This window comes from Labrus mixtus, chromosome 9 (assembly GCF_963584025.1).
Source record: "Labrus mixtus chromosome 9, fLabMix1.1, whole genome shotgun sequence".
NCBI classification, from domain to species: Eukaryota; Metazoa; Chordata; class Actinopteri; order Labriformes; family Labridae; genus Labrus; species Labrus mixtus.
This window is the reverse complement of record NC_083620.1, coordinates 19,943,757-19,966,279: the sequence shown is the minus strand read 5'-3', so window position 1 is coordinate 19,966,279 and position 22,523 is coordinate 19,943,757. Positions and strand designations below refer to the sequence as shown.

Here is a 22,523-nt window from a genome sequence, read left to right as displayed (position 1 = left end):
ATCTCCCTATCATTTAGACTACACAGACTAACTAGCTGGTCTTAAGTATCAAGTATGAGTTGCTGCAGTGTAGCCTTTATATACTGAATGCCTCAATCTCCCATGGGCTTCCGATCAATGGAAAAAGAGCCCACAGTTTCACAGTAAGTAACAATTAAAACAAGTCATGGGAATGAGCACTTGACCCTAATGGTAAAAGACATGAGCTGTGTCATGTGGCAAAGTCATGCCTGACTAGGCCTACTTCATCCTCCAGTGATGTGAAGTGGCAGGCAGAAGGCCCATGTCACAAGGGGCTGCTTTACTACAGACCTTTCAAACACAATAACACATAGACACATACAGGCAAACAACCCTGATACTAACGCTGAACTATAGTGAGAGGGGAACTTCCAATATGTGGCATTACCATGTCAATATTGTTCACAGTGATAAACAGAAATGGTCAAAGATGAGAATTATATTGATTGGAAAAGGGCAATAAAGTGCAAGCTAAAATACAGATTTACTGTTAATTACTTCCAGATATTTATCTTAAATGCTTCCTGATGTTTGATTCCTTTTACATACTGTCAGTCTTTATTCCAGTTTTCATCGTTTATGCATGAGATATCTTTAGGGATTAATAAGGTTTAATACGGTGAAAATAATAAGCTGTTATGCTTTTGTGAACATCATTAGTAAAAATAACCCCACAGGCAATAAAACACAGCACTTCAGAGTGTGTAGCAAAGACCACTTTGAAACATGTTGTCATGCCTTGGGCCATGTAGGTCTCCTTATTATCTTAATATGTCCCTTTGTGACACTCAGACAAGAGGACAGAGGGGCCCTAGGATATAATGTTAGTGTTATGAAATAGTGATTTCCTTCTCTTATAAGTCAGCTCTTTCACAAAATAATACAGAGTCAAAGGATCTAATGCTCTCAGGGGAAAGGTGCCCCTGTTATTGTTTCCGAAAAAAAAAGCTGATGAAAAGTGAAAATTAATAAGATCGCAATTGTGTCTGAGTATTCCTCACAGGGTTATCTGAGTCAAGGTAATTAATTCCACAGCGGATTGGACATGTCACGGTATTCTGTAAAAGCCTTCAATGTGCAGAGGAACAAACTGTCAGAAGACAGAGAGGCAGAAAAAAAAAAAAAAAAACAGATGTACAGATAAAGCAGATGTACAGCCATAAAGACAGTGTGATGAGGATTAATAGATTTGAACTGAGAAATATAATTATATAGTAGTCAATCAACATGAGAAGTATTATGTGTAAATGCTAAGTAAAGACATAGGCTAAATATTTATAGAGAACTGCAGACAGCGAGAGAGGGAGATCGGAGATGCATAGGGAAAAAAAGCTGACAAACACAAGCAAGAAGAGAAACAAATAAGGAGGAATTAAGGGAAAGAGAAATGGTGATAGGTACTGTAACCCTATTTTCTGGGTTGTTAACCTCCAGTTCTTGAGGCTGTGGGGATAAGCGGGCTACAATATGTCTTCAACAGCTGTCTTCTTCATTCAACGCTAATTGACTCTGATAAAGGAAGACAGTACAGCAGCGTGTTTACTTAGCGATCATAACAACTGCAGTGTGCTTAAGCTGCTCTACACTGTCACATTAATTAGCGTTCCTCTTGAAACTATGACAGGTAGGAACAAATATTCACAACAAGGCAAGGAGACATGAAATAGTAACTTAAATGTTACGCCTTAGTTTTACACATGTAAACATAAAACTAAAAGTGCAACGAATGAAAGTGGAATAATAATAATTCTAGTCTAGTTGTAAACTTAATCCTGAAAACCTCAAATAATACATAATTATTCCTACTGGAATTAGCTTAATCCAACTCGTTGTACTGTATCTCTAAATATGCATTTGAGTAGGAAATTCAAGGATAAAGGATAAAATGGCTACCATTTCCTTCAAAAATTATAATCAAGAAATTGTAACTGTGTCATGAAATGGACTCATTTTCATATTTGTGTCTGAGTTGTGGATGAGCACATGGAAACTGAGAAGATAACTGTGTCCCTTATTTGTTGTTACCAAACCAACTACACCCACACAAGGATGCCATCCAGCTCAAGATGTCCTTTAGGGCAACAGACTCAATCCTGGATGCCAGATTAGCAGAATCCATATTTGCAGAATCAAAAACTTTTGGGTTTGGAAGAGGTCCCTTGAGGCAATCAAGAAATAACTTTCCTGCAATCAGAAAACTTTATGCAAATCCATGTAAGTGCTGTGATTTCAACTACTGTGCACTGCTTATGGTACAAAAGCTATAATCATGAGATAGTCCTCAGACTGTTCTCTGGTTCTGGGAAAGTGCTGGACTACCTTCAAAGGCAGATTTGATGTGTGAATCACCTCGTCTGAGCAATGGGAACAAGTATCTAACTGCTCCCTATTTCAACCGTTCTGTGCATGTCATAGAGGACACATTTTTTGCAGCTAGTTTTTATGATCCTATTCATTTAGTCATGCTAATGACCATTGAGTGAATGTAGATTGACCTGTAAATCAAAAGCCTTGACTCTGCAAAAAGTCCTTAAACTATAAAACAGGGAACGCTCCAAACCCTGGCAGAAAAATCTGTCAAAAACCTGGTACAACTAAAAGTGTGCTTACATTACTGCCAAGCATGAAAGCAGTGCTCTCAATTCAATGATTCAAGGACAGAAAGACACATGTTTACTACATGGACACGCTAACATGATTAACATGATCATTTGAAGGGTGAACAGCTTCACCACAGTTGGATGTGGAACAAGAATCTGAAGGTTGATGATACAGTCAATGGTAAATGGACTGCATTTACATGGCACTGAGCAGAAACTTCCCCTAAAATAGAAAGATGATGCCTGATCTAGCACCGCAGTGTAAGCTGTCTGGTAACAGCTGACCAAGTGGCTGTGGCTCAATGGTAGAGTCAGTCGTCTCCCAATCGGTAGGTTGTGGGTTCGATCCACAGCTGCTGGGAGGAACCTTAACCCCTAGTTCCTACCGCTTCCTTGTCAAGCATGTGAATGTATATGAATGGATTAGTTAACATGATGCACACTTTGCATAACAGCCGCTCTGCTATCAGTGTGTGAACAGGCGTGAATGGGTTTGACCTGAGGTGTGTAAAAGTGTTTTGAGTAGTCAGAAGAAAGCGCTATACAGGCTTAAGTCCATTCACCGATATGATATCCTAATAGTCAGAGTTTTAGCCGTAAAACTGGTCAACCTGAAGGTCATCACAATATGCTTGAAATTCACTTCCCTCTCATCTAATCAATCATACAATTGGTTGTTAAATATAATTTGATACTTCGATAACTTCAAAAGTTACTTTCAGTCATATGAGTATGCCCATTCAGTCATTGTGTGCTGTGCTGAATTGGAGCGGAATTAAAATCATGTCCCTTTGGGTTACTTATGGGGAATATTGCTGTTGTCGAGCTACTTTATATGATTAAACGCAGTGCCCACATCTTTGCAGAGAGGTCAAGCACATTCTTATGAGCCATAAGTTGGGGTTGAAAGATAAACCGATCCCAATATGTAATAAATCTTAACACTAAAGGTCTGAGTGTATCAGTCCACAGAGCCCTGGATCGGTAAAAACGTACTGAGAACCAGTCAGTGGCCCGGTTTTAAACTTATGAACTGGTTCACTGAGGCTTTGCTTTCCATCACCGTGTTTAGCGTCTTTAATCTCACGAGACTCTGAGTTTGATATTGTACCTCTTATGAGAGTAACGTGAGCCGAGGCCTGCCAGATAGCGTTAGCTCACAAAGACAAAACACAAACATCCGAAAAGACAACAGTGATTACAGTTCTCCACCTCAGAAATTAATTTATGTGGACTAATTATGAAGGAAGAGAATCTGCTAAATGTTGCCTGTCTGCATGCTTTGGAGAAAAGTGATTAAATACAACATAAGACTGACAAATCTTACCTGTGAAGATGGCAAAGCGAAACCTGTGCTAAGATTACAATGAGCAAGCAATAGCCTAAGCTGTTCAGAATATTATACACTTTCTCCTGCCACATGCCAAAGTTAGAACGTCTAAAGCCCATTGGCTAGGGTTTACAAACTAACGGTGTATAGAGGCCAAACAGGGGCAACAAGAGTACAGAAACTACCTTTTCTACTGATTAACATTTGTTGTTTATCCAACAAGCCTGCTCACTAACTTCATGATTCTCCCTGTATGTCTTGCAAAAACTGGGTGGCACTTCATTTCCATTCTAAATATAAAGCTGTACTTTCTTAAGTTATCATACATTCTGGGTTTGAAAAATCTCGCTTACAAAACCCTTATCATCATTTAAGTATCCAATGAATTTCACAATGTTAATATGTTTCGTATTAATGGTCATTGTTTAAAGAGTCACAATACTTAAAAAAGGTTGATGGTAAAATTGAGTTTGTGTAACTGCATGGAGGTGTTCACTAAAAATCTCTCAGAACTGAAAAGGCAATGATTAAAATAATCATACCTGTAATTCAAGAATCACACCTCAAGGCTGTTGTAATGTGTTAGGATCAGAAATCAAAGAGAATTTGGAGAAATAAAATGAAATCTGTCCTTGTAATAATCTTAACAGATGTCTCTTCATTTTACCCAACAGCAAAACATGTATCCTAACCATTACTTTAAGGAGCAGATTTGAATGTTTTTTATAAAACAGATATCTAGAATATTGGTGCTTGTCACATCATAATCCAAGTTTACTTTTTTAATTAACTTTGTTTTTAAGTAGCTACAGATGGAGCAACAAAGGGCCTGATTAAATGTTTGTGAGCGTATTGGTGGAAAGGGGAGGGGTAGTTAACTTGTACATAGGCATATCCAATGAACATAGTGTTGTTTTAACTTTAATCTTAAATCAGGCATGAAAAACAAAATGCACTGGAGCGTGACACACACTTGGGACAACCCTGTTATTGTATTTTTTTCTGAAAGGAAGGTGGAGTCATGGCATCATCCTAAACCTGCCAATTGAACTCTGGCCCCAGGGGGCTTGAGGCAGCAACAAGGGGACAGCCAGGCAAGCAAAGACAAGCAACAATTTCCGACAAGACTGATGACATCTGGGCCTGAGGCTATGACACAGCAGTTCACCAGGTGTCTTGTTAGAGATTCATTAATTCAGGGTTTTAATGAAAGGTAAGCCTGTCTCTTTCAAAACAGAGTCCTAATTTTAATTAGCAAGCACATGAAAGAATCATTAGGAAGTATAAGCTACACTAACTAGTTTGACATACGATGGAATAAATAATGAACTTTAGGTCAAAGGCGACAAATTGGGTAAAGACTGTTTAAAACTATACAAACACTTGATCGATTTAATGATTTATCTTTCCATAGTATGGTTTTTAGAACAATCACATCATTAAGCTTTAAAATAACAATCTAATCTGTTAGAAGTTCAGATTACCATAAGTATAAAACCTGCTTATATGCAATGTATAATGTAAAACGAAACAAATAAAGGCTTAATCCATTAAATATGTTACAATTCTCTTGCTAAAGTTTTGTTGTTTATTACAGCTTTACGTAATCTTGACCTGCTCTCTTACCATCACTTAAGGGTCCTTCCTTAGGACATACTTTTCTAGCTTTGTTAGCTGACATGTAAATGTAACTGTCAGCTAACAGTATGGTCTTAATAAATAACTAGCAATGTTGTCCATCCAAAATGTGCAATTTATTTGGCTGTATGGCATACATAGTTGTCCTGTTGTTACACCTGGACATCAGAGTCGGAGGGCATGCAGGTTTCCTTGCGAACACCTTTTTGTTAATAACCTAAAGTTATGCGTCCTTGAGAAAAATAAATGAGCTTTTTCAAAAGCATGCCTGAATCACCACACACACCCTGTTCTAAATGTCATATTTGGTACAACATACTCAGGCTTAGGGCCTTTGCAGGTGTCTTCAATATCACCAGACAGCTAGGTGTGAGGCAGAGTGAAAAGGCTCATCACAAAAGATGACCTTTCCCAAGACCTCATGGTTCTACTGGTCTTTGGCAAACAAAGCTTTGTGTGCCTTTTGAGATTTCAGTCTGGGATTCTGAGAGGTACCTCACAACATCTGATGTTTGTCTTTATTTATCTGAGGGTCATGTTTTGTCCCTTATTATTTCCTGGAGATTTTTTTTATTCAAGTGTAAGGCTGTGCACACCACAGAATATCTCTTGTATATGAGTTGCCTTAACATATTAATATGCTAAAAAAATATCATTATTGTTTTACAATATTTGATAATAATACCCCTGACAAGAAAATAATTACCACTATGACTGTCGCCGTTATTTTATACATTTCAAGATATATTGTTTGAGCAACTTGTCCACATAGTTGACAACTTTCTTAGGCTCAGACCTACGAACTGTTTTGACTGTTATAAGCAATTGCTAGTATAGACCTGAATTGGAATTCACTGCTAGTATACTGCTTTCTACTCGAGAACTACAATTGGTTACTCTTTAGCGGCACAATTTGCCGCCACTTTAGCAGCATTTTGCTGCGTAAGTAGCGGCTGTGGCTCAGTTGGTAGAGTCGTCGTCTCCCAACTGGAAAGTTGAGGGAGACAATACGGCCTTATGAATGCATATGAATAGAATTAGTTACTTCTGATGGTCTCACTACATAGCATCCTTTGCCATCAGTGTGTGAATGGGTAGGTGTGACATGAGATGTAAAAGCGCTTTGAGTAGTCAGAAGACTAGAAAAGTGCTCTACAAGCTCAAGTCTATTTACCCTTACCATTCACTTTTTCTACCCATGATGCAATGTGATGAGTTAACTGGCTTACCTAAGTAGGTGAATGGAGAGTTTAAGGTTTTCTTCCAATTCCAATAAATACATGAACACATTTAAACCATTAGAAGCCTTTTTGCATCCTTTTATTGTTTGTGTCTTCAGGCAGTCCCAGCCTCTTACCCTGTATCATCATTTTTTAATAGCACCATTCCATACTTTTCTATCATTTTAAACACTGGTCCATTTACATTTTTGTGCTTGTACATCTATATTTCTCATATGAATCTATATTTCCATTTAAATTGTTTTTCCCTTAACCTGTGTTGATTAATTGCCTTAAATTATGAATTTTATTTTCATTCTGTCAACAAAAGCAAATCAATTATTTCCCCTGTTTTTTCTACTTCTACTTTGGCTATTGTGATAATACATATACTACTACTACTACTGTAACTACTTAGCACAAACAGCAATTTTTTTTAAAGCTTCAAAGCAAATGCAAAACATTGCCAGGAGATGGCGACATTGTCCTCGGTATGGGTATGCTGTTTAGTTCACAAAGCAAAGACTACATCTGTGATTAAGAGTCGGTGTGGATGTCAACAACAATGGGATACAATAAAATATATTTACATGAACCATTACTTGAATTACCATGAATCCTTTTTTTTTGATATTGTTTTAATGGTCCTGATGAGGTAACATTGTTGTGAGTTATCTCTTTAACATTATTATTCTTTTGATACTTGGCCCACTGTAGCCTTACATTGAGATATGTTGATGTCTGTGTGAATATTATGAAGGCCAAGCTTTATGCTTTAGTATATTAATATCTGTCTGAAACACCTGAGCTCCTCGTAAAGCATTAAACTAATTATTAACAGACTGGCAGTGCTGACCACCCTGCCAGTAAACTGATCTACAGATGATAAAGGTTTACAGGGATTAGGTTGAATTAATTTAATTAAGCCATCCCTGTTTGTTTTCGCTTAAGGATGCCACAGAATCCATGATCTCTTTAAAACAAACACCTTTTAAACTTGATCTTGGATTGGATGTTTTCTATTGATTATGTGTAGTACATCTCTTACACACCTATTACTTTCCTTTTTTGAAGTTATCTTTGTTGACTTCAAACAACAACTTCAAACTAAAGTGTTCGATATTGAGCTCCAGGGCACAGTCTCGTTCTCCAGAAGAGATCATAGGGGGATCGTGATGCAACAGCCCTGAAGGGAAGTTTCCGGTGTACACAAAGAGGAGAGGTTTGGAAGCAGACATGAGACACTGTGAACTCCAGAGGGAGTGTGTTAGTTTGTTGTGTTTTTGAGTAGAAAGAGCCTAAGGTTAAAGTCATGATCAGGCCTGATGCACCTGCACTTCCCGCATTGTTACCAAATCAGCTCCCAAAAGACAAACCCCCAGGAGAGCTTTTAAGTGTTTCATACACTGACAGGTATCCATAAAAACACACAAACAACACTTTCGTTTTAATTAAAGAGGACCTACATGGAGTTTCAGCTGACAAAACATGTCCTTGGTTGAAAAACAACAATAACACCAAATTAAATATCACATGGCCCGATGCTTTGCTAAGTCATGTGTGTTGAATCATCTATTTTGATCATTTGTCAAAATGTTAACTTAAATGCTGTATCAAAATGTAATTTCCTAATAATGATATGGCAACTCGGGTAAAATAAAAGAGCTAAGTGGAACATGGTGAAAGTTTTAGACAGTAAATTATGGTAGAGGTTAAATTAATCATGCACATATTGGAGACAAGGAAGAAAATGTCAGGATGATAATGGGAAATTAATCCAAAGTGGTGAATTTAAACCTTCTGCAAACTTTTGGGGTTTATATTTGTGTAAATATATCAGATGTCCAGTAACTTTACTGACAGTACTTAGCATATGGTGATGCAGTTAAAAATATGTCATGGAGCACTAAAACCTTTTTGCACGATGTAAAAAACACAAGTGTGAAGGGCACAGCATATTTGAAGGACAGGAAGTTTAAAGCCTTCCTTACCAGAAATGTTTGTTCAAGACTGTATCTGAACATAAACTAGAAGATCATTTCAAATATTCCTAACCATGCCAAGCCAGTGAGGAGTAGGCACAAACTTCACTGAATACATTCTTACACATTAATGTATGTATTTGTACAATTTAGTAAAGCACACAAGTTTGCATAAAACACAAAATTGTGTGACTTAATTTGAAAAGCACAAACAAGAAAAAACAGAGCTATACATTTGTATCTGATAGTATAAGGCCGTATTGTCTCCACATTTTTGAGCACAGATAGCACGACCTTAACCCTTTCTTACATACTGTAGCTGCTCATCTGTTCATATGTTAAAACTAAATTTGCTTTTGATGTGCAACACTGCACTGAACGGAAAAAATAAAAACGCTTGTTCCTAAATCAAAAGACATTCACCAGTCCATTCTACTGAATCTTCAGACCAAATCAGAACATTAACTTTTACGTCTGGCTCTGACTCATGAATGGCAAGATTGCTTGCAAGGCAGTCTCTAACAATGTATTGAAACATTTGACCTGCTGACAGCGGCCTACTTGATGTTGTAGCAGCCGATTGATTAGATGTTAACTGCCCTAAATGTCAATAAGTTACATATTACGTAAAGTGTGCAGGTACTGACCAGCATCACCCCGTCCTTTCTTTATCTCTTAAGTGGATCCTTCGATGAAATGTCAGAGGTCAATCAGAAATCAATAAATTACACGTAAGGAAGAAAAGCGACATTTGATTGGACAATTTAAAGTTTAAGAACTGCTGCTTCATAACAGATCACTAAGCAAGCTGACCCAAAAGATACTTACAAACAAAAATGTTGTTCTTATTTTGACCCTGGCCTGGTGTCTGTTTTACTACTGACAGTCAAAAGCTATATCAGTATAACATGTGAAAAACACATTAAAAAATGTTTCTACCAAGTGAAAGACATGTATTTCCAAGTTTATTTAAATTTAAATACAGAGGAATTGTCAACAAATATCTGCATCTCTGTAAAGTATTCAAAGCAAAGGAAGTAATTAAGCACAACGGCACCTCAAGAGATAAATTATAATATGAACTACATAAGACTGTTATTGTTGGTGATGTCATATATATAATGTTTTGTAGAAAGTTACTGTGTAACTCTGTTTTTCATATTTCATTTTGGACAGTTTAGTCTTAAAAAATGCTCCATATGTGATAAGCTGTTATATATTGTTGTACGACAAAGTTAATATGTAAAGTAGCATTGTACTACACTTACCACGGAATCATTTCAAACTATTATTTCAACACACAATCGAAACTGCCCTTACGTTCTTATCTCTGATTGGTTGATAAAAGGTCAGTCAGTATATAAGTTTAGTTCGTTCCTGACCTGGGTGGCTCTGCCCCATCATTCATAGGGAGGGGAAAATGCCACATGTGATAACAGGGCAGATTTTTATGGGGCTTCTGTTTGCATTTGGAGCTGCAGAGAAGAGGAATGCTCCTTTCTGTCAGATACTGGGGAATCCAGAGTTCCCTCTTCTGTCTAAAGACGGAGATGTCATGATTGGGGGAGCATTTTCAATCCACAGCAAAATCACACAACCTCCCCTTTCCTTTTCAGAGAAACCGACACGTCTAACATGTTCCAGGTAACTATCACAACTGTATTTAAGTATTTTCTGTTCCGTTGTGTCACATTGAATACAAAATTGTATGATTTTTTTTTACCTCAGGGTCAACCTCAGGGAGTTTCGATTCGCTCAGACCATGATCTTTGGGATCGAAGAAATAAACCAAAGTAAATTTATTCTCCCTAATGTGTCTATTGGATATCGTATTTATGACAACTGTGGCTCGACATTATCATCAATGCGTGCTGTGATGGGCCTGATGAACAATGATGAGTTGACTGTGGGAAAGATTTGCTCTGGTCAATCAGCTGTTCATGCTATTATCGGGGAGTCTGAATCCTCCTCAACCATTGTGCTATCACGCACTACTGGACCGTTCAAGATACCAGTGGTAAGAGGGATATCTGCGTGTAGCAATGTGTATTTTAAATGTAAACCCTCCTTATTTGGTCTCTCTGTTTGTGTATTCTCAGATAAGCCATTCAGCCACTTGTGAGTGTTTGAGCAACAGGAACGAGTATCCCTCTTTCTTTCGCACCATTGCCAGTGACCTCTACCAAAGCCAAGCCCTAGCTCAGTTGGTCAAGCACTTTGGCTGGACCTGGGTCGGTGCAGTTAACAGTGACAGTGACTATGGCAACAATGGCATGGCCATCTTTCTTGCTGCAGCGCAGGAGGAAGGAGTGTGTGTGGAGTATATAGAGAAATTTCACAGGGAAGAGCCGGAAAAACTCTTGAAAGTGGTAGAAGTGATCCGAAAGAGCACAGCAAAGGTCATCGTTGCTTTCCTTGCCCACGTTGAGATGAACAACCTTCTACAGCAGTTGAGTCTGCACAATGTCACGGGCCGGCAGTTTATTGGTGTGGAGGCTTGGATCACCGCCAACAGTCTTGTGACTCCTACCAGCTTTAGAGTGCTGGGAGGTTCACTGGGATTCGCTGTGCAAAAGGTCAATGTAAGCGGCCTAGATGATTTCTTAATCAAAGATTTCTGGGATACAGAGTTTAGGTGCAAGGACACAACAACAGAAATATCACCATGCAAAGGAAACCAGGATCTAATTGAGCTCAAAGATTATGTTGATGATGTGGCTGAGCTCAGATACTCCAGTAACATATACAAAGCCATCTATGCTGTGGCACATTCTCTGCACAGCCTCCTGAAATGCTCAAAAAGTCAGGGATGTGACAAGACTGTCCAAGTAACTCCCCAGCAGGTAAAACAAACTGATCACTTCCCTGTAAATCTAAAAGATTTGTCATGTATTACTGTGTGATTTCCTCTAACTGTTTTTCAGGTTGTGGAGTCTCTAAAGCGAGTCAATTTCACTATAAAGAACGGAGATCAGGTGTGGTTCGACAGCACTGGAGCAGCTGTGGCTCGATATGAAGTGGTGAACTGGCAGAGGGGATCGGACGGCTCAGTCCAGTTTAAACCTGTCGGCTTTTATGATGCCTCCCTCCCTCCCGGACAGAAGTTTGTCCTCAATACTGAAGCCATAACGTGGCCTGGAGGAAACAGAGAGGCAAATATCATCACTGATAGCAAAAACTCCTTTAAAAGACTTCTACAGTCATCTAGCAGTTTGATGATTGTTAATAGTAATGATTTTTTTTTTTTTTACCTCTAAAGTTACCTGTATCAGTGTGCAGTGAGAGCTGTCGCCCAGGAGCTCATAAAGTCCTTCAGAAAGGGAAGCCCGTCTGCTGCTATGACTGTATTCTGTGTGCAGAGGGAGAAATCAGCAACGACACAGGTATATGTACTAAAGACATTGGATATGGCACTTGGATTACAATGTTTATTTTCCAGAATCTGTGCATCATGTTAAAGTTTGTTATTGTGCGCTCTATCATTTATGTGTTTCAGATGTAACTCATTAAACTGAAATAACAGGAATATTTCTATTACAGATTCAAATGACTGCAAAAAGTGTCCTGAAGAGTATTGGTCCAATCAAAACAGAGATGCATGTATACTGAAAAACGTTGAGTTCCTCCAACACACTGAGGTTATGGGTGTAATACTAATATTTTTTACTTTGTTTGGTGTGTCCCTTACATTAATCGTTGTGACTCTATTCATAATACACAAGGACACTCCATTGGTGAAAGCAAACAACTCAGAGCTGAGCTTCCTGCTGCTCTTCTCCTTGACTCTGTGCTTCCTGTGTTCTCTGACCTTCGTCAGCCGGCCCTCTGAGTGGTCCTGCATGCTGCGGCACACAGCATTCGGCATCACATTTGTCCTCTGTATCTCATGTGTTCTAGGGAAAACTATAGTTGTATTGATGGCATTTAAAGCGACACTTCCAGGCACTAATGTGATGAAATGGTTTGGGCCTGCACAGCGGAGACTCAGTGTTCTGGGTTTTACTCTAATACAGGTTTTAATTTGCATACTTTGGCTGACAATCAATCCTCCCTTTCCCTTCAAAAATATGAAAATCTATAAGGACAGGATTATCCTTGAGTGTGCCCTTGGATCACCTGTAGGGTTCTGGGCTGTGTTAGGATACATAGGACTTCTTGCTATTCTGTGTTTTGTTCTGGCGTTTCTAGCTCGAAAGCTGCCTGATAATTTCAATGAAGCTAAATTCATCACCTTCAGCATGCTGATATTCTGTGCAGTCTGGATCACGTTTATCCCAGCGTATGTCAGCTCTCCTGGAAAGTTCACTGTGGCTGTGGAGATATTTGCCATTCTGGCTTCTAGTTATGGATTACTTTTTTGCATTTTTTTTCCAAAATGTTTCATCATTTTGTTTCGACCAGAGCAAAACACAAAGAGACACATGATGGGCAAGACGTCTAATAATGATACACATTTTTAACAAAAAGTGTTTTCTTGCATTTATATTTGCACCAAAATATGTTATTATTGTACTCAAACCTTAGCATAACACAGAGAAGCATGTAAGAAATGAATTTAAATCTAGAATCTAGAACAGTTCAAATGAAATGATGGTATATATTTTATATTTATTTGCATAGCTTGGGACTTAAGGGCTTACATTTCATGTCAGTCAAACACATTATTTATTCAAACACGACAGGGCTTTAAAGCAACTATATTTACAAAAGTCAGTGCTATACTGTTGACCAGAAGTTCAACACTTTTTTATGTGACTTAATTTAATTTATAGAATCCTATCTGCTAATAAATACAGAAATGTAAAGTCTCCTTTTTTGTCCAAGTTAATAGCTACATGTACAATTTACAATAAAGCGGGATATTTTTAAAACTGATAATTATGATGAGTGTCATTTTTCATTCAGCAATCTATTATTAAAACTAGCCGACTGTCTTTTAGATTGTATTTCATGATTAGGGCCTTCACAGTGTGGGTGACACTTCTCTCTTATCCACTTACATTTTCCTCACACAAGCATAATGCCCATATTGTACATAAGCATATGAGTCATAACAAAAAGAACTTAGTATTTATTAAGCAAAATAGATAAATAAATAGAGCATGTTTAACTACTGTCTATCCAATAAAGCTATGAATATATCAGTAGCCCTCTGCATAGCTCCAATAGAGCAGTTTGGAAGTGACATTAATGCTTTGCTCAAGGCCAAATCATTGTTCGTGGTTTGAACTGACAAATCACAAGTCACAAACAAGTACACAGTAGGTTATTATTAGTATTTGATATTTTCTTAGCTTTCTTTTTAAAAATGTCATTCAGAATAGCAAGACAGAATTCAGACTTGTTGTTCATACAAACCAGAAAATATGTAATAAATAAATAAATTGATAAACATATGAAAAATATTTGCTGGACAAAAGTGAGGTTCCACTTCATTATTTCTATAGCAGGATCAGAACAGAAGAGAGGAGAAATTTCACAGTTGCATTTGTAAAAATGGGACAGCTCTTGATGATTTTTGCAATCTGCAATATTTGCCCTGCAAAATGTATATTAGATAAAGTACTGACGATTTATTTTAAATAACAGATATTTGAGACCTTATTAGGAACTACAGTTGTCCAAGGCAAATTTGGAGAAGCCAAATGACAAAAACATCTATAAACAGAACACATTATCTCAACACATCGGTTTGACGTCATCACAAAGCACTTTTTTTTAAGTGGACCAAAGTCAGCATCATCAAGTATAAACTCTTCCCATTAAAGGAGAGACACATTTTAGTTAAGATAGAAGGGCTTATTAGTAAGCAGGTTCTTGTGTGCCTATACCAGATGTGTAACAGTGTCAATATGTTCCTGTTTTTGCTTTTTGTTGGAACCTTCGGAGCAGAGGAAGATATCACACATTGTAAGATGCTTGGAAGCCCTGAGTTTCCTCTGTTATCTAGGAAAGGAGATATCACAATTGGAGGAGCCTTTTCCATCCATAGCCAAATCTCAAAGCCTTCACTCTTTTTCACAGAAACTCCAGAGCGACTAACATGCTCCAGGTACAGTTTGTTGTCTCAGATCTCATTTGTTGGTTATTTAAACGAGGAAAAGACACACATTGTCTGAAAACTGCTGGTGGAAACTGTTCTAACTTTTTTCAGGATAAATTTCAGAGAATTTCGTTTTGCTCAAACAATGATTTTCGCCATTGAGGAGATCAACAACAGTAGCTCTCTGCTACCTAATATTACAATTGGTTATAAGGTATTTGACACCTGTGGTTCAACGCTGCCTTCCACACGTGCAGCCATGAGTTTAATGAATGGACAAGACAGGAGTATGGGAAAAAACTGTTCAAGCCAGTCATCGGTTCATGCTGTCATTGGAGCCTCTGAGTCCTCTTCAACGATTGTGATGCTACAAATTTTAGGGATATTCCAAGTACCAGTGGTAAATATTTATGTTGTGTTTTTTGTTTGAATGATTTGACCCAATATTTCCTTTTTTCTGATGAGGGCTGATCTGACTGTCTGGTCATATCAGAGCTTAATGTACATCTTATTATGATGTTGTTTGTTTTTTCCTTCTAAGGCTGTTCTAATGTTTGGATGAACAAATCATGGATTCAACAATACATTGTTTGCCTATATTTTATAACTAAAGTGTCAGACTTTGAACCTTTGAATGAAAGGAACTGATTTTTCCCCTCCTTTTCTCTTCCATTAGATTAGTCATTTTGCCACCTGTGCTTGCCTCAGTAACAGAAAGGAGTACCCCTCCTTCTTCAGAACCATACCTAGTGACCATTACCAGAGCAGAGCCTTGGCGAAACTTGTTAAGCACTTTGGCTGGACCTGGGTTGGGGCAGTTAGAAGTGACAATGATTATGGAAACAATGGCATGGCAACTTTTATTAAAGCAGCTAGTCAGGAAGGGGTTTGTATTGAGTACTCAGAGGCAATCTCAAGGACAGCTGATCGCAGTGAGCAGGTTGCAAGGGTGGTCAAAGTGATCCAAAGCAGCAGTTCAAAGGTTTTAATTGCATTCCTTGCCCAGGGTGAAATGGATATTCTGCTTGAGGAAGCTCTGAAGCAGAACTTGACTGAGCTTCAATGGGTGGGCAGTGAATCCTGGATAACAGCAGGCCATCTGGCCAATAAGAGGTACTCAGGAATCCTGATGGGTTCTCTGGGCTTCACCATTAGAAAGACAAAGATTAAGGGCCTGCAAGAGTTTCTTTGGAAGGTCAACCCAAGTCAGAACCCACAAAATAATCTGCTCAGACAGTTCTGGGAAGTCACATTTGGCTGCAGTTTCCAATCCAGTCAGCCTCAGCAGACCCAGTGCTCTGGTTATGAGAGACTACAGGATATTAATAATCCTTTCACAGATGTGTCAGAGCTAAGGATATCGAACAATGTGTATAAGGCTGTGTATGCTGTGGCTCATGCCATGCACAACATGTTAAAATGTGGAAAGAGTGGAGAAGCGATGAACCAGTCATGTCTCTGGAAAGATGACTTTGAGTCAAAGCAGGTAAAAGGTTGCCTTCATGTTTTGTGTGAATAATCAGATTTACATTCGCAGTATTTTAATCTATCTCATCACTCTTCTCCATTGGTAGGTTGTGAAATACCTCCAAGATGTAAATTTCACTCTCCAGTCAGAAGAGAAGCAGTATTTTGATGAAAATGGTGACCCTGCAGCAACTTATGAGCTGGTCAATTGGCAGAGAAACCAAGCAGGAGGCACAGTGTTTGTGGCTGTAGGGAGCTATGATGCTTCACTACCCAATGGAAAGCAGTTTACTATAAATGGAATAAACATAACCTGGGCTAAAGAATCTCATAAGGTGTTGAAAATGTTATGTATTGCATACTCGTTCGGGTACAATTTATTCAGGCTGAATTGCCAAGTGTAGAATGTATGTGTAAAATCAAGGGTTGAAGCTTAACCAAGAGTTGTTAAGAATACCATATTGCTGAAAAAATATATAAAATAAGATTGTGAAATGAGCATAAACTATGAACTGAGGAGTTTTGTTGCTGTTACAGAGGCCAAAGTCTGTCTGCAGTGAGAGTTGTCTGCCAGGTTTCCGTCAGGCTGTGATTAAAGGCAAACCCATCTGCTGCTTTTCCTGCATTGCCTGTGCTGCTGGAGAGATTAGCAACTCCAGCAGTGAGTATACGCGTTCCAAACATAATGTACCATAAAGATTTTTCAAAAATAAGCTAAACTAAGAATGAACACAATTAAATGTTTTTCGTTTTCTTTCAGGTTCTGCAGAGTGCTCACTTTGTCCTACGGAGTACTGGTCAAATGAGGATCATAGCCAATGTGTTCCAAAGATAATTGAGTTTCTATCTTACGGAGAAACCATGGGGGTCCTCCTCGCTGCTGTCTCATTTTTTGGAGCAAGTTTAACTCTGGTGGTGTCATGTGTCTTCTTTCACTTCCGTCACACACCTCTTGTCAAAGCTAGTAACTCTGAGCTGAGCTTCCTGCTCCTCTTCTCTTTAACTTTGTGTTTCCTGTGTTCCCTGACCTTCATTGGCCAACCCACTGGGTGGTCCTGCATGCTGCGACATACAGCTTTTGGCATCACTTTTGCCTTGTGCATGTCTTGTGTGTTAGCTAAAACAATAGCAGTGGTTAATGCCTTTAAGGCTAAAAGGCCGTCGAGCACAGTTCCTCAATGTTCAGCTGCACTTCAACGAACAAGTGTTCTTAGCTGTACTTCGCTGCAGGTCTTAGTTTGTGTGCTGTGGTTAACACTTGCTCCACCTTACCCTCACAAAAACACAGCTCATGCCGTTGACAGGATTATTCTTGAGTGTGATTTAGGTTCGCCTATTGGGTTTTGGGTGGTTTTGGGATATATAGGACTCCTGGCTGGGCTATGCTTTGTCCTTGCTTTTCTGGCTCGAAAGCTGCCTGATAATTTCAATGAAGCTAAATTCATCACTTTCAGCATGCTGATATTCTGTGCAGTCTGGGTCACCTTTATCCCAGCGTATGTCAGCTCTCCTGGAAAGTTTACTGTAGCTGTAGAGATATTTGCTATTCTGGCCTCTAGCTTTGGGTTGCTTTTTTGTATATTTGCACAAAAATGTTATATTCTCCTTTTGAAACCAGGGAGGAATACCAAAAAACAAATGCTGGGGAGAAATCATTGAGATAATTCTACATGATTTGTAACAGCAAAATGTCTAAGTTGCTATTTTTTATATTAAATCATCAGGGTAAACATACTGACTGGCCCTATACAATTTATAACAAAATCTACTGAATGTAATACACTATACAAGTGCATTGCCATCCTTGAAAATAGAATGATTACTCTGAGACATATATGACAAGTTATTTATCCTTGTGGAAAATAACACATTTGATTTTAGCGTCATTGGGGAATGGAAATTATCTTCTTCTTATGTCTATCCAGTGTCCAGAATTGGTGTAATCATTCAGCTCATGGCTAAAATTAAGAACTACAATAAAACCTACAATACACAACAATTGCTCAAATATCCCCAAAGACATGCCCACACATTTGAAAATGTTACCGACAGGAGCTTGTTATCACAATATTCAAAAGTCATCCTTATTGGCTTCTTTATGCATCAGTCACAGAACAAGCACTGTGATTGGTTGAGAGAAACACGTTATTTTTCTAGGTTACACCTAAGCGCCTGTGGCTTCATGATAGCTAAAAAGAAAAGCCCTATAAAATGCTCAGAGTTGAGTGATTTGCTCTCTGGGTAGTAGATATTGAGCAATTATGCTGCTAATTGCAGATCTGCTACTTCTTTCCTTCCTGGCAATCAGAGGAGGGAAACCCATGTGTCAAACATATGGGACTAAAGAACTGTCTCAGTTTTCTAAGGAGGGTGACATCAACATTGGTGGCATTTTCTCCTTTCATCAGAACCCAGTCAGGGTCAATCCTGCTCTCCAAGTCAACCCAGGAACAATCCAGTGTGAAGGGTAAGGGTAAGGGTAAAAGTGAAATTGTGTTATTAATGTAATTCTTACTCATGTGTGAATGTAAATCAATGTGGTACCTTTGTGTATGTTTGCCTTTTATATACACTTTTTAAACTGTACAATTATTTCCCTCTCCTGGTCACAGACTGGACCCAGGTGAGCTTCAGTATGCATACACTATGATGTTTGCGATAGAGGAGATCAACAACAGCTCAGAGCTGCTGCCAGGAGTGACATTGGGTTACAGGATATTTGATTCATGTCCAAGTATCCCTTTGTCCATCAGGGCATCACTTAACCTGATGAATAGGTATGAGAGCAAGGAAGGCAGCTGTAGCACACTCTCCAACGTGCATGCTGTCATAGGGGAAACCACTTCCACCTCGACGATAGGTATTGCTCGCACCATGGGACCGTTTCATATTCCTGTGGTGAGTGCATCCATGCTTTCTGCACACATGGACTGTCAATTGGATTTTTCTTGTTCAGTGAAAAGTAACATCATGTGTAAAAAGTATATTGTGGCATATGTGATTATTTTGAGTGACTAATGTAATTTAAAAGTATACTATTTCTCTGTTTCGCTTGTGTTTCAGATCAGTCATTCAGCCACTTGTGCATGTCTTAGCAACAGGAGAGACTACCCCTCTTTCTTCAGAACCATACCCAGTGACATCTACCAGAGCCAAGCCTTAGCAAAACTTGTGAAACACTTTGGCTGGACCTGGGTTGGGGCTATCAGAACTAATAGTGACTATGGTAATGATGGGATGGCCTCTTTTTTGGAAGCAGCAGAGAAGGAGGGAGTGTGTGTTGAGTACTCCTTGGCTATTTACAGAACTGATCCCAGAAAGTGGTTCTTAGAGGTGGTGGACATTATAAAGACATCCACCTCTAAGGTAATAGTTGCATTTGCTGATGGCACAGACCTTGACATACTCATTAAGGAGCTTCATGCTCAGAATGTGACAGGCCTGCAGTGGGTGGGCAGTGAGGGCTGGATCACTTATCGCTACATTGCCTCTGCGGTGAACTATGCAGTGGTGCAGGGGGCAGTGGGCTTTGCAGCCTTAAATGCTCACATCCCTGGACTGCAGAACTTCTTAGCTAACAGCAGGCCGTCCACCACACCCAGAGACCAGGGACTGGTGGAGTTGTGGGAGACAGTGTTTGGCTGCACCTTGACTCCCAGCGCAGAGACCGGAGCTCAGAGTTCAGTTGCAGCTTGCACGGGGAATGAGTCTCTGTGGGATACAAACACACGTTTCACAGATGTTTCAGATGCCAGCCTGCTGAATAATGTTTACAAGGCAACATACGCTGTTGCTCATGCATTGCACATGCTATTTACGTGCAAAGATGGACAGGGGCCTTTTGAAAACAATACTTGTGCTGACAGGGCAAATGTGCAACCATGGAAGGTAAACATGGAAAGATGCCTAAATCAAAAAATTTCAACAAAACTCCACATGTAATCTCTCTATATCTATATATAATGTGTATCTAAATAGCATCACTGTTTTTTCTGCAGGTTTTGCATTACCTAACGAAGGTCAATTTTACAACCAAAATTGGGGAAAATGTGTTCTTTGATGAGTTGGGGGACCCAGTGGCACGTTATGCACTGGTGAACTGGCAGATGGATGAGACAGGTTACATACTCTTTGAGACCATTGGTTACTATGATGCCTCCAGGCCTGAAGGTCAACAGTTTGAGATGAAAGCAGGTGTGAGTGCCATCTGGGCAGGCGAAAATCTTGAGGTAGTTAAGTCTTTATGAGCTTTTAAAACTTTTAGTGTGGACTTCAGAACCCTCCTTTTGTTATCAGAAATACATTTGAATATCAAAAACAAATTACCTTTTTGATCTCTAAATACATATTTTAATCAGTAAACTGCATTGCATTACCATATTTACATGATTATAAATCCTGAATTTGAATAAATACATTTGAATGTTTGTTTTTTGATTCTGTCAATCTTATGCAGGTGCCAAGGTCTGTTTGCAGTGAAAGCTGTCTTCCAGGGACCCGTCGGGCTTTTGTCAAGGGCAAGCCTATCTGCTGTTTTGATTGCATCACCTGTGCTGATGGGGAGTTCAGCAACAGTACAAGTGAGACAGCAGGAGTCCTAGCCTTTACTTTAGCACTTATTGTGTTTCTTTTGGGTAAAATCACTGCCAGCACTTTATTGGTATATCTGAAGATGTGTGTGCTGTACAGCCTAAACATGTTTATGCTTTCAGATGCAGTGAAATGTGAAAAATGCCCTCCCGAGTACAAGTCCAATGAAGAGAGGAATCACTGTGACTTGAAAGCTATTGAGTTCCTCACCTTCAGGGAACTGATGGGTATACTGTTAGTCACTTTTTCTGTCTTTGGGGCCTGCCTGGCAATGACAATGGCCCTGATATTTTTCCACTATAGGCAGACTCCAATTGTCAGGGCCAACAACTCTGAGCTGAGCTTCCTGCTGCTCTTCTCCTTGACTCTGTGCTTCCTGTGTTCTCTGACCTTCATCGGCCGGCCCTCTGAGTGGTCCTGCATGCTGCGGCACACAGCATTCGGAATCACATTTGTCCTATGTATCTCATGTGTTCTAGGGAAAACTATAGTTGTATTGATGGCCTTTAAAGCGACACTTCCAGGCACTAATGTGATGAAATGGTTTGGGCCTGCGCAGCAGAGACTCAGTGTTCTGGGTTTTACTCTAATACAGGTTTTAATTTGCATACTTTGGCTAACAATCAATCCTCCCTTTCCCTTCAAAAATATGAAAATCTATAAGGACAGGATTATCCTTGAGTGTGCCCTTGGATCACCTGTAGGGTTCTGGGCTGTGTTAGGATACATAGGACTTCTTGCTATTCTGTGTTTTGTTCTGGCGTTTCTGGCTCGAAAGCTGCCTGATAATTTCAATGAAGCTAAATTCATCACCTTCAGCATGCTGATATTCTGTGCAGTCTGGATCACATTTATCCCAGCGTATGCCAGCTCTCCTGGAAAGTTCACTGTGGCTGTGGAGATATTTGCCATTCTGGCTTCAAGTTATGGAATGCTGTTTTGTATTTTTTTGCCCAAGTGCTACATCATCTTATTAAAGCCTGAGAACAATACCAGGAAACATTTGATGAGTAAAGTGAGGCCAAAATTCCTTTGAGATTTTTGTCAAATAATTTATTAATCACTTATAAATCAACTATTTACCAGTTTTTATGCCTGAATTTATTTAATGCATAAACATTTCACATGTAAATATATATATCTGAGCATATGTAAATTGTGTGGTCACATAAATCACAGTTTATTTTAATGGCTGAGTCTTAATGGTGAAGTGAAAAATAAAAAGCATTGCACATAAATCATCTGTATGGTGTGTATCGATGATTTAAAATTGATTCAATGCTCTGTATATACAATGTATAGGAACTAAATCAAATACTTAAAATGTGCTATAAAATGTGTGTATTTAAAAATCAGTAACTTTTGTTATTAGAACAAAAGTACAAAACTGTACAAGACTCAGAACACTATATAACATCACAAAAATGTTGTGCAATACAGAATAGACTTCATGATTTTGTTTTCTATGTCTGATTCAGTGTATTGAGAAACTATGAACTACCTATAAAACATTATAATACAAAAACACTAAGTCAGTCCATCTCTTTTATTTTGAACCTCACACTATTTCTTTAATAAAGACATCAAGATATGAATATTAAAACACAGAAGAGAGAGATGTTTATTGAGAGA

At 38.8% G+C, this 22,523-nt stretch overlaps 3 protein-coding genes across 3 annotated transcripts; all 3 read left to right on the top strand.

Moving 5' to 3' along the window:
• The first annotated feature begins 10,070 nt into the window (after positions 1–10,070).
• Positions 10,071–13,251, top strand: LOC132980561 (extracellular calcium-sensing receptor-like). The gene is made up of 6 exons (XM_061046762.1): positions 10,071–10,435; positions 10,520–10,808; positions 10,891–11,634; positions 11,716–11,943; positions 12,051–12,174; positions 12,332–13,251. Exons 1-6 carry the CDS (start codon positions 10,212–10,214, stop codon positions 13,249–13,251), a joined length of 2,529 nt encoding a protein of 842 aa, XP_060902745.1. The 5' UTR covers positions 10,071–10,211.
• Positions 13,252–14,643: 1,392 nt separating this feature from the next.
• LOC132980551 (extracellular calcium-sensing receptor-like) lies at positions 14,644–17,960 on the top strand. The gene is made up of 6 exons (XM_061046753.1): positions 14,644–14,843; positions 14,946–15,234; positions 15,511–16,320; positions 16,409–16,636; positions 16,839–16,962; positions 17,062–17,960. The coding sequence occupies exons 1-6, from the start codon at positions 14,644–14,646 to the stop codon at positions 17,958–17,960; spliced, it is 2,550 nt and encodes an 849-aa protein (XP_060902736.1).
• A 602-nt stretch (positions 17,961–18,562) lies between these two features.
• LOC132980559 (extracellular calcium-sensing receptor-like) lies at positions 18,563–22,206 on the top strand. The gene is made up of 5 exons (XM_061046760.1): positions 18,563–18,768; positions 18,914–19,199; positions 19,365–20,189; positions 20,300–20,530; positions 20,758–22,206. Exons 1-5 carry the CDS (start codon positions 18,563–18,565, stop codon positions 21,925–21,927), a joined length of 2,718 nt encoding a protein of 905 aa, XP_060902743.1. The 3' UTR covers positions 21,928–22,206.
• The last annotated feature ends 317 nt before the right edge of the window (positions 22,207–22,523 follow it).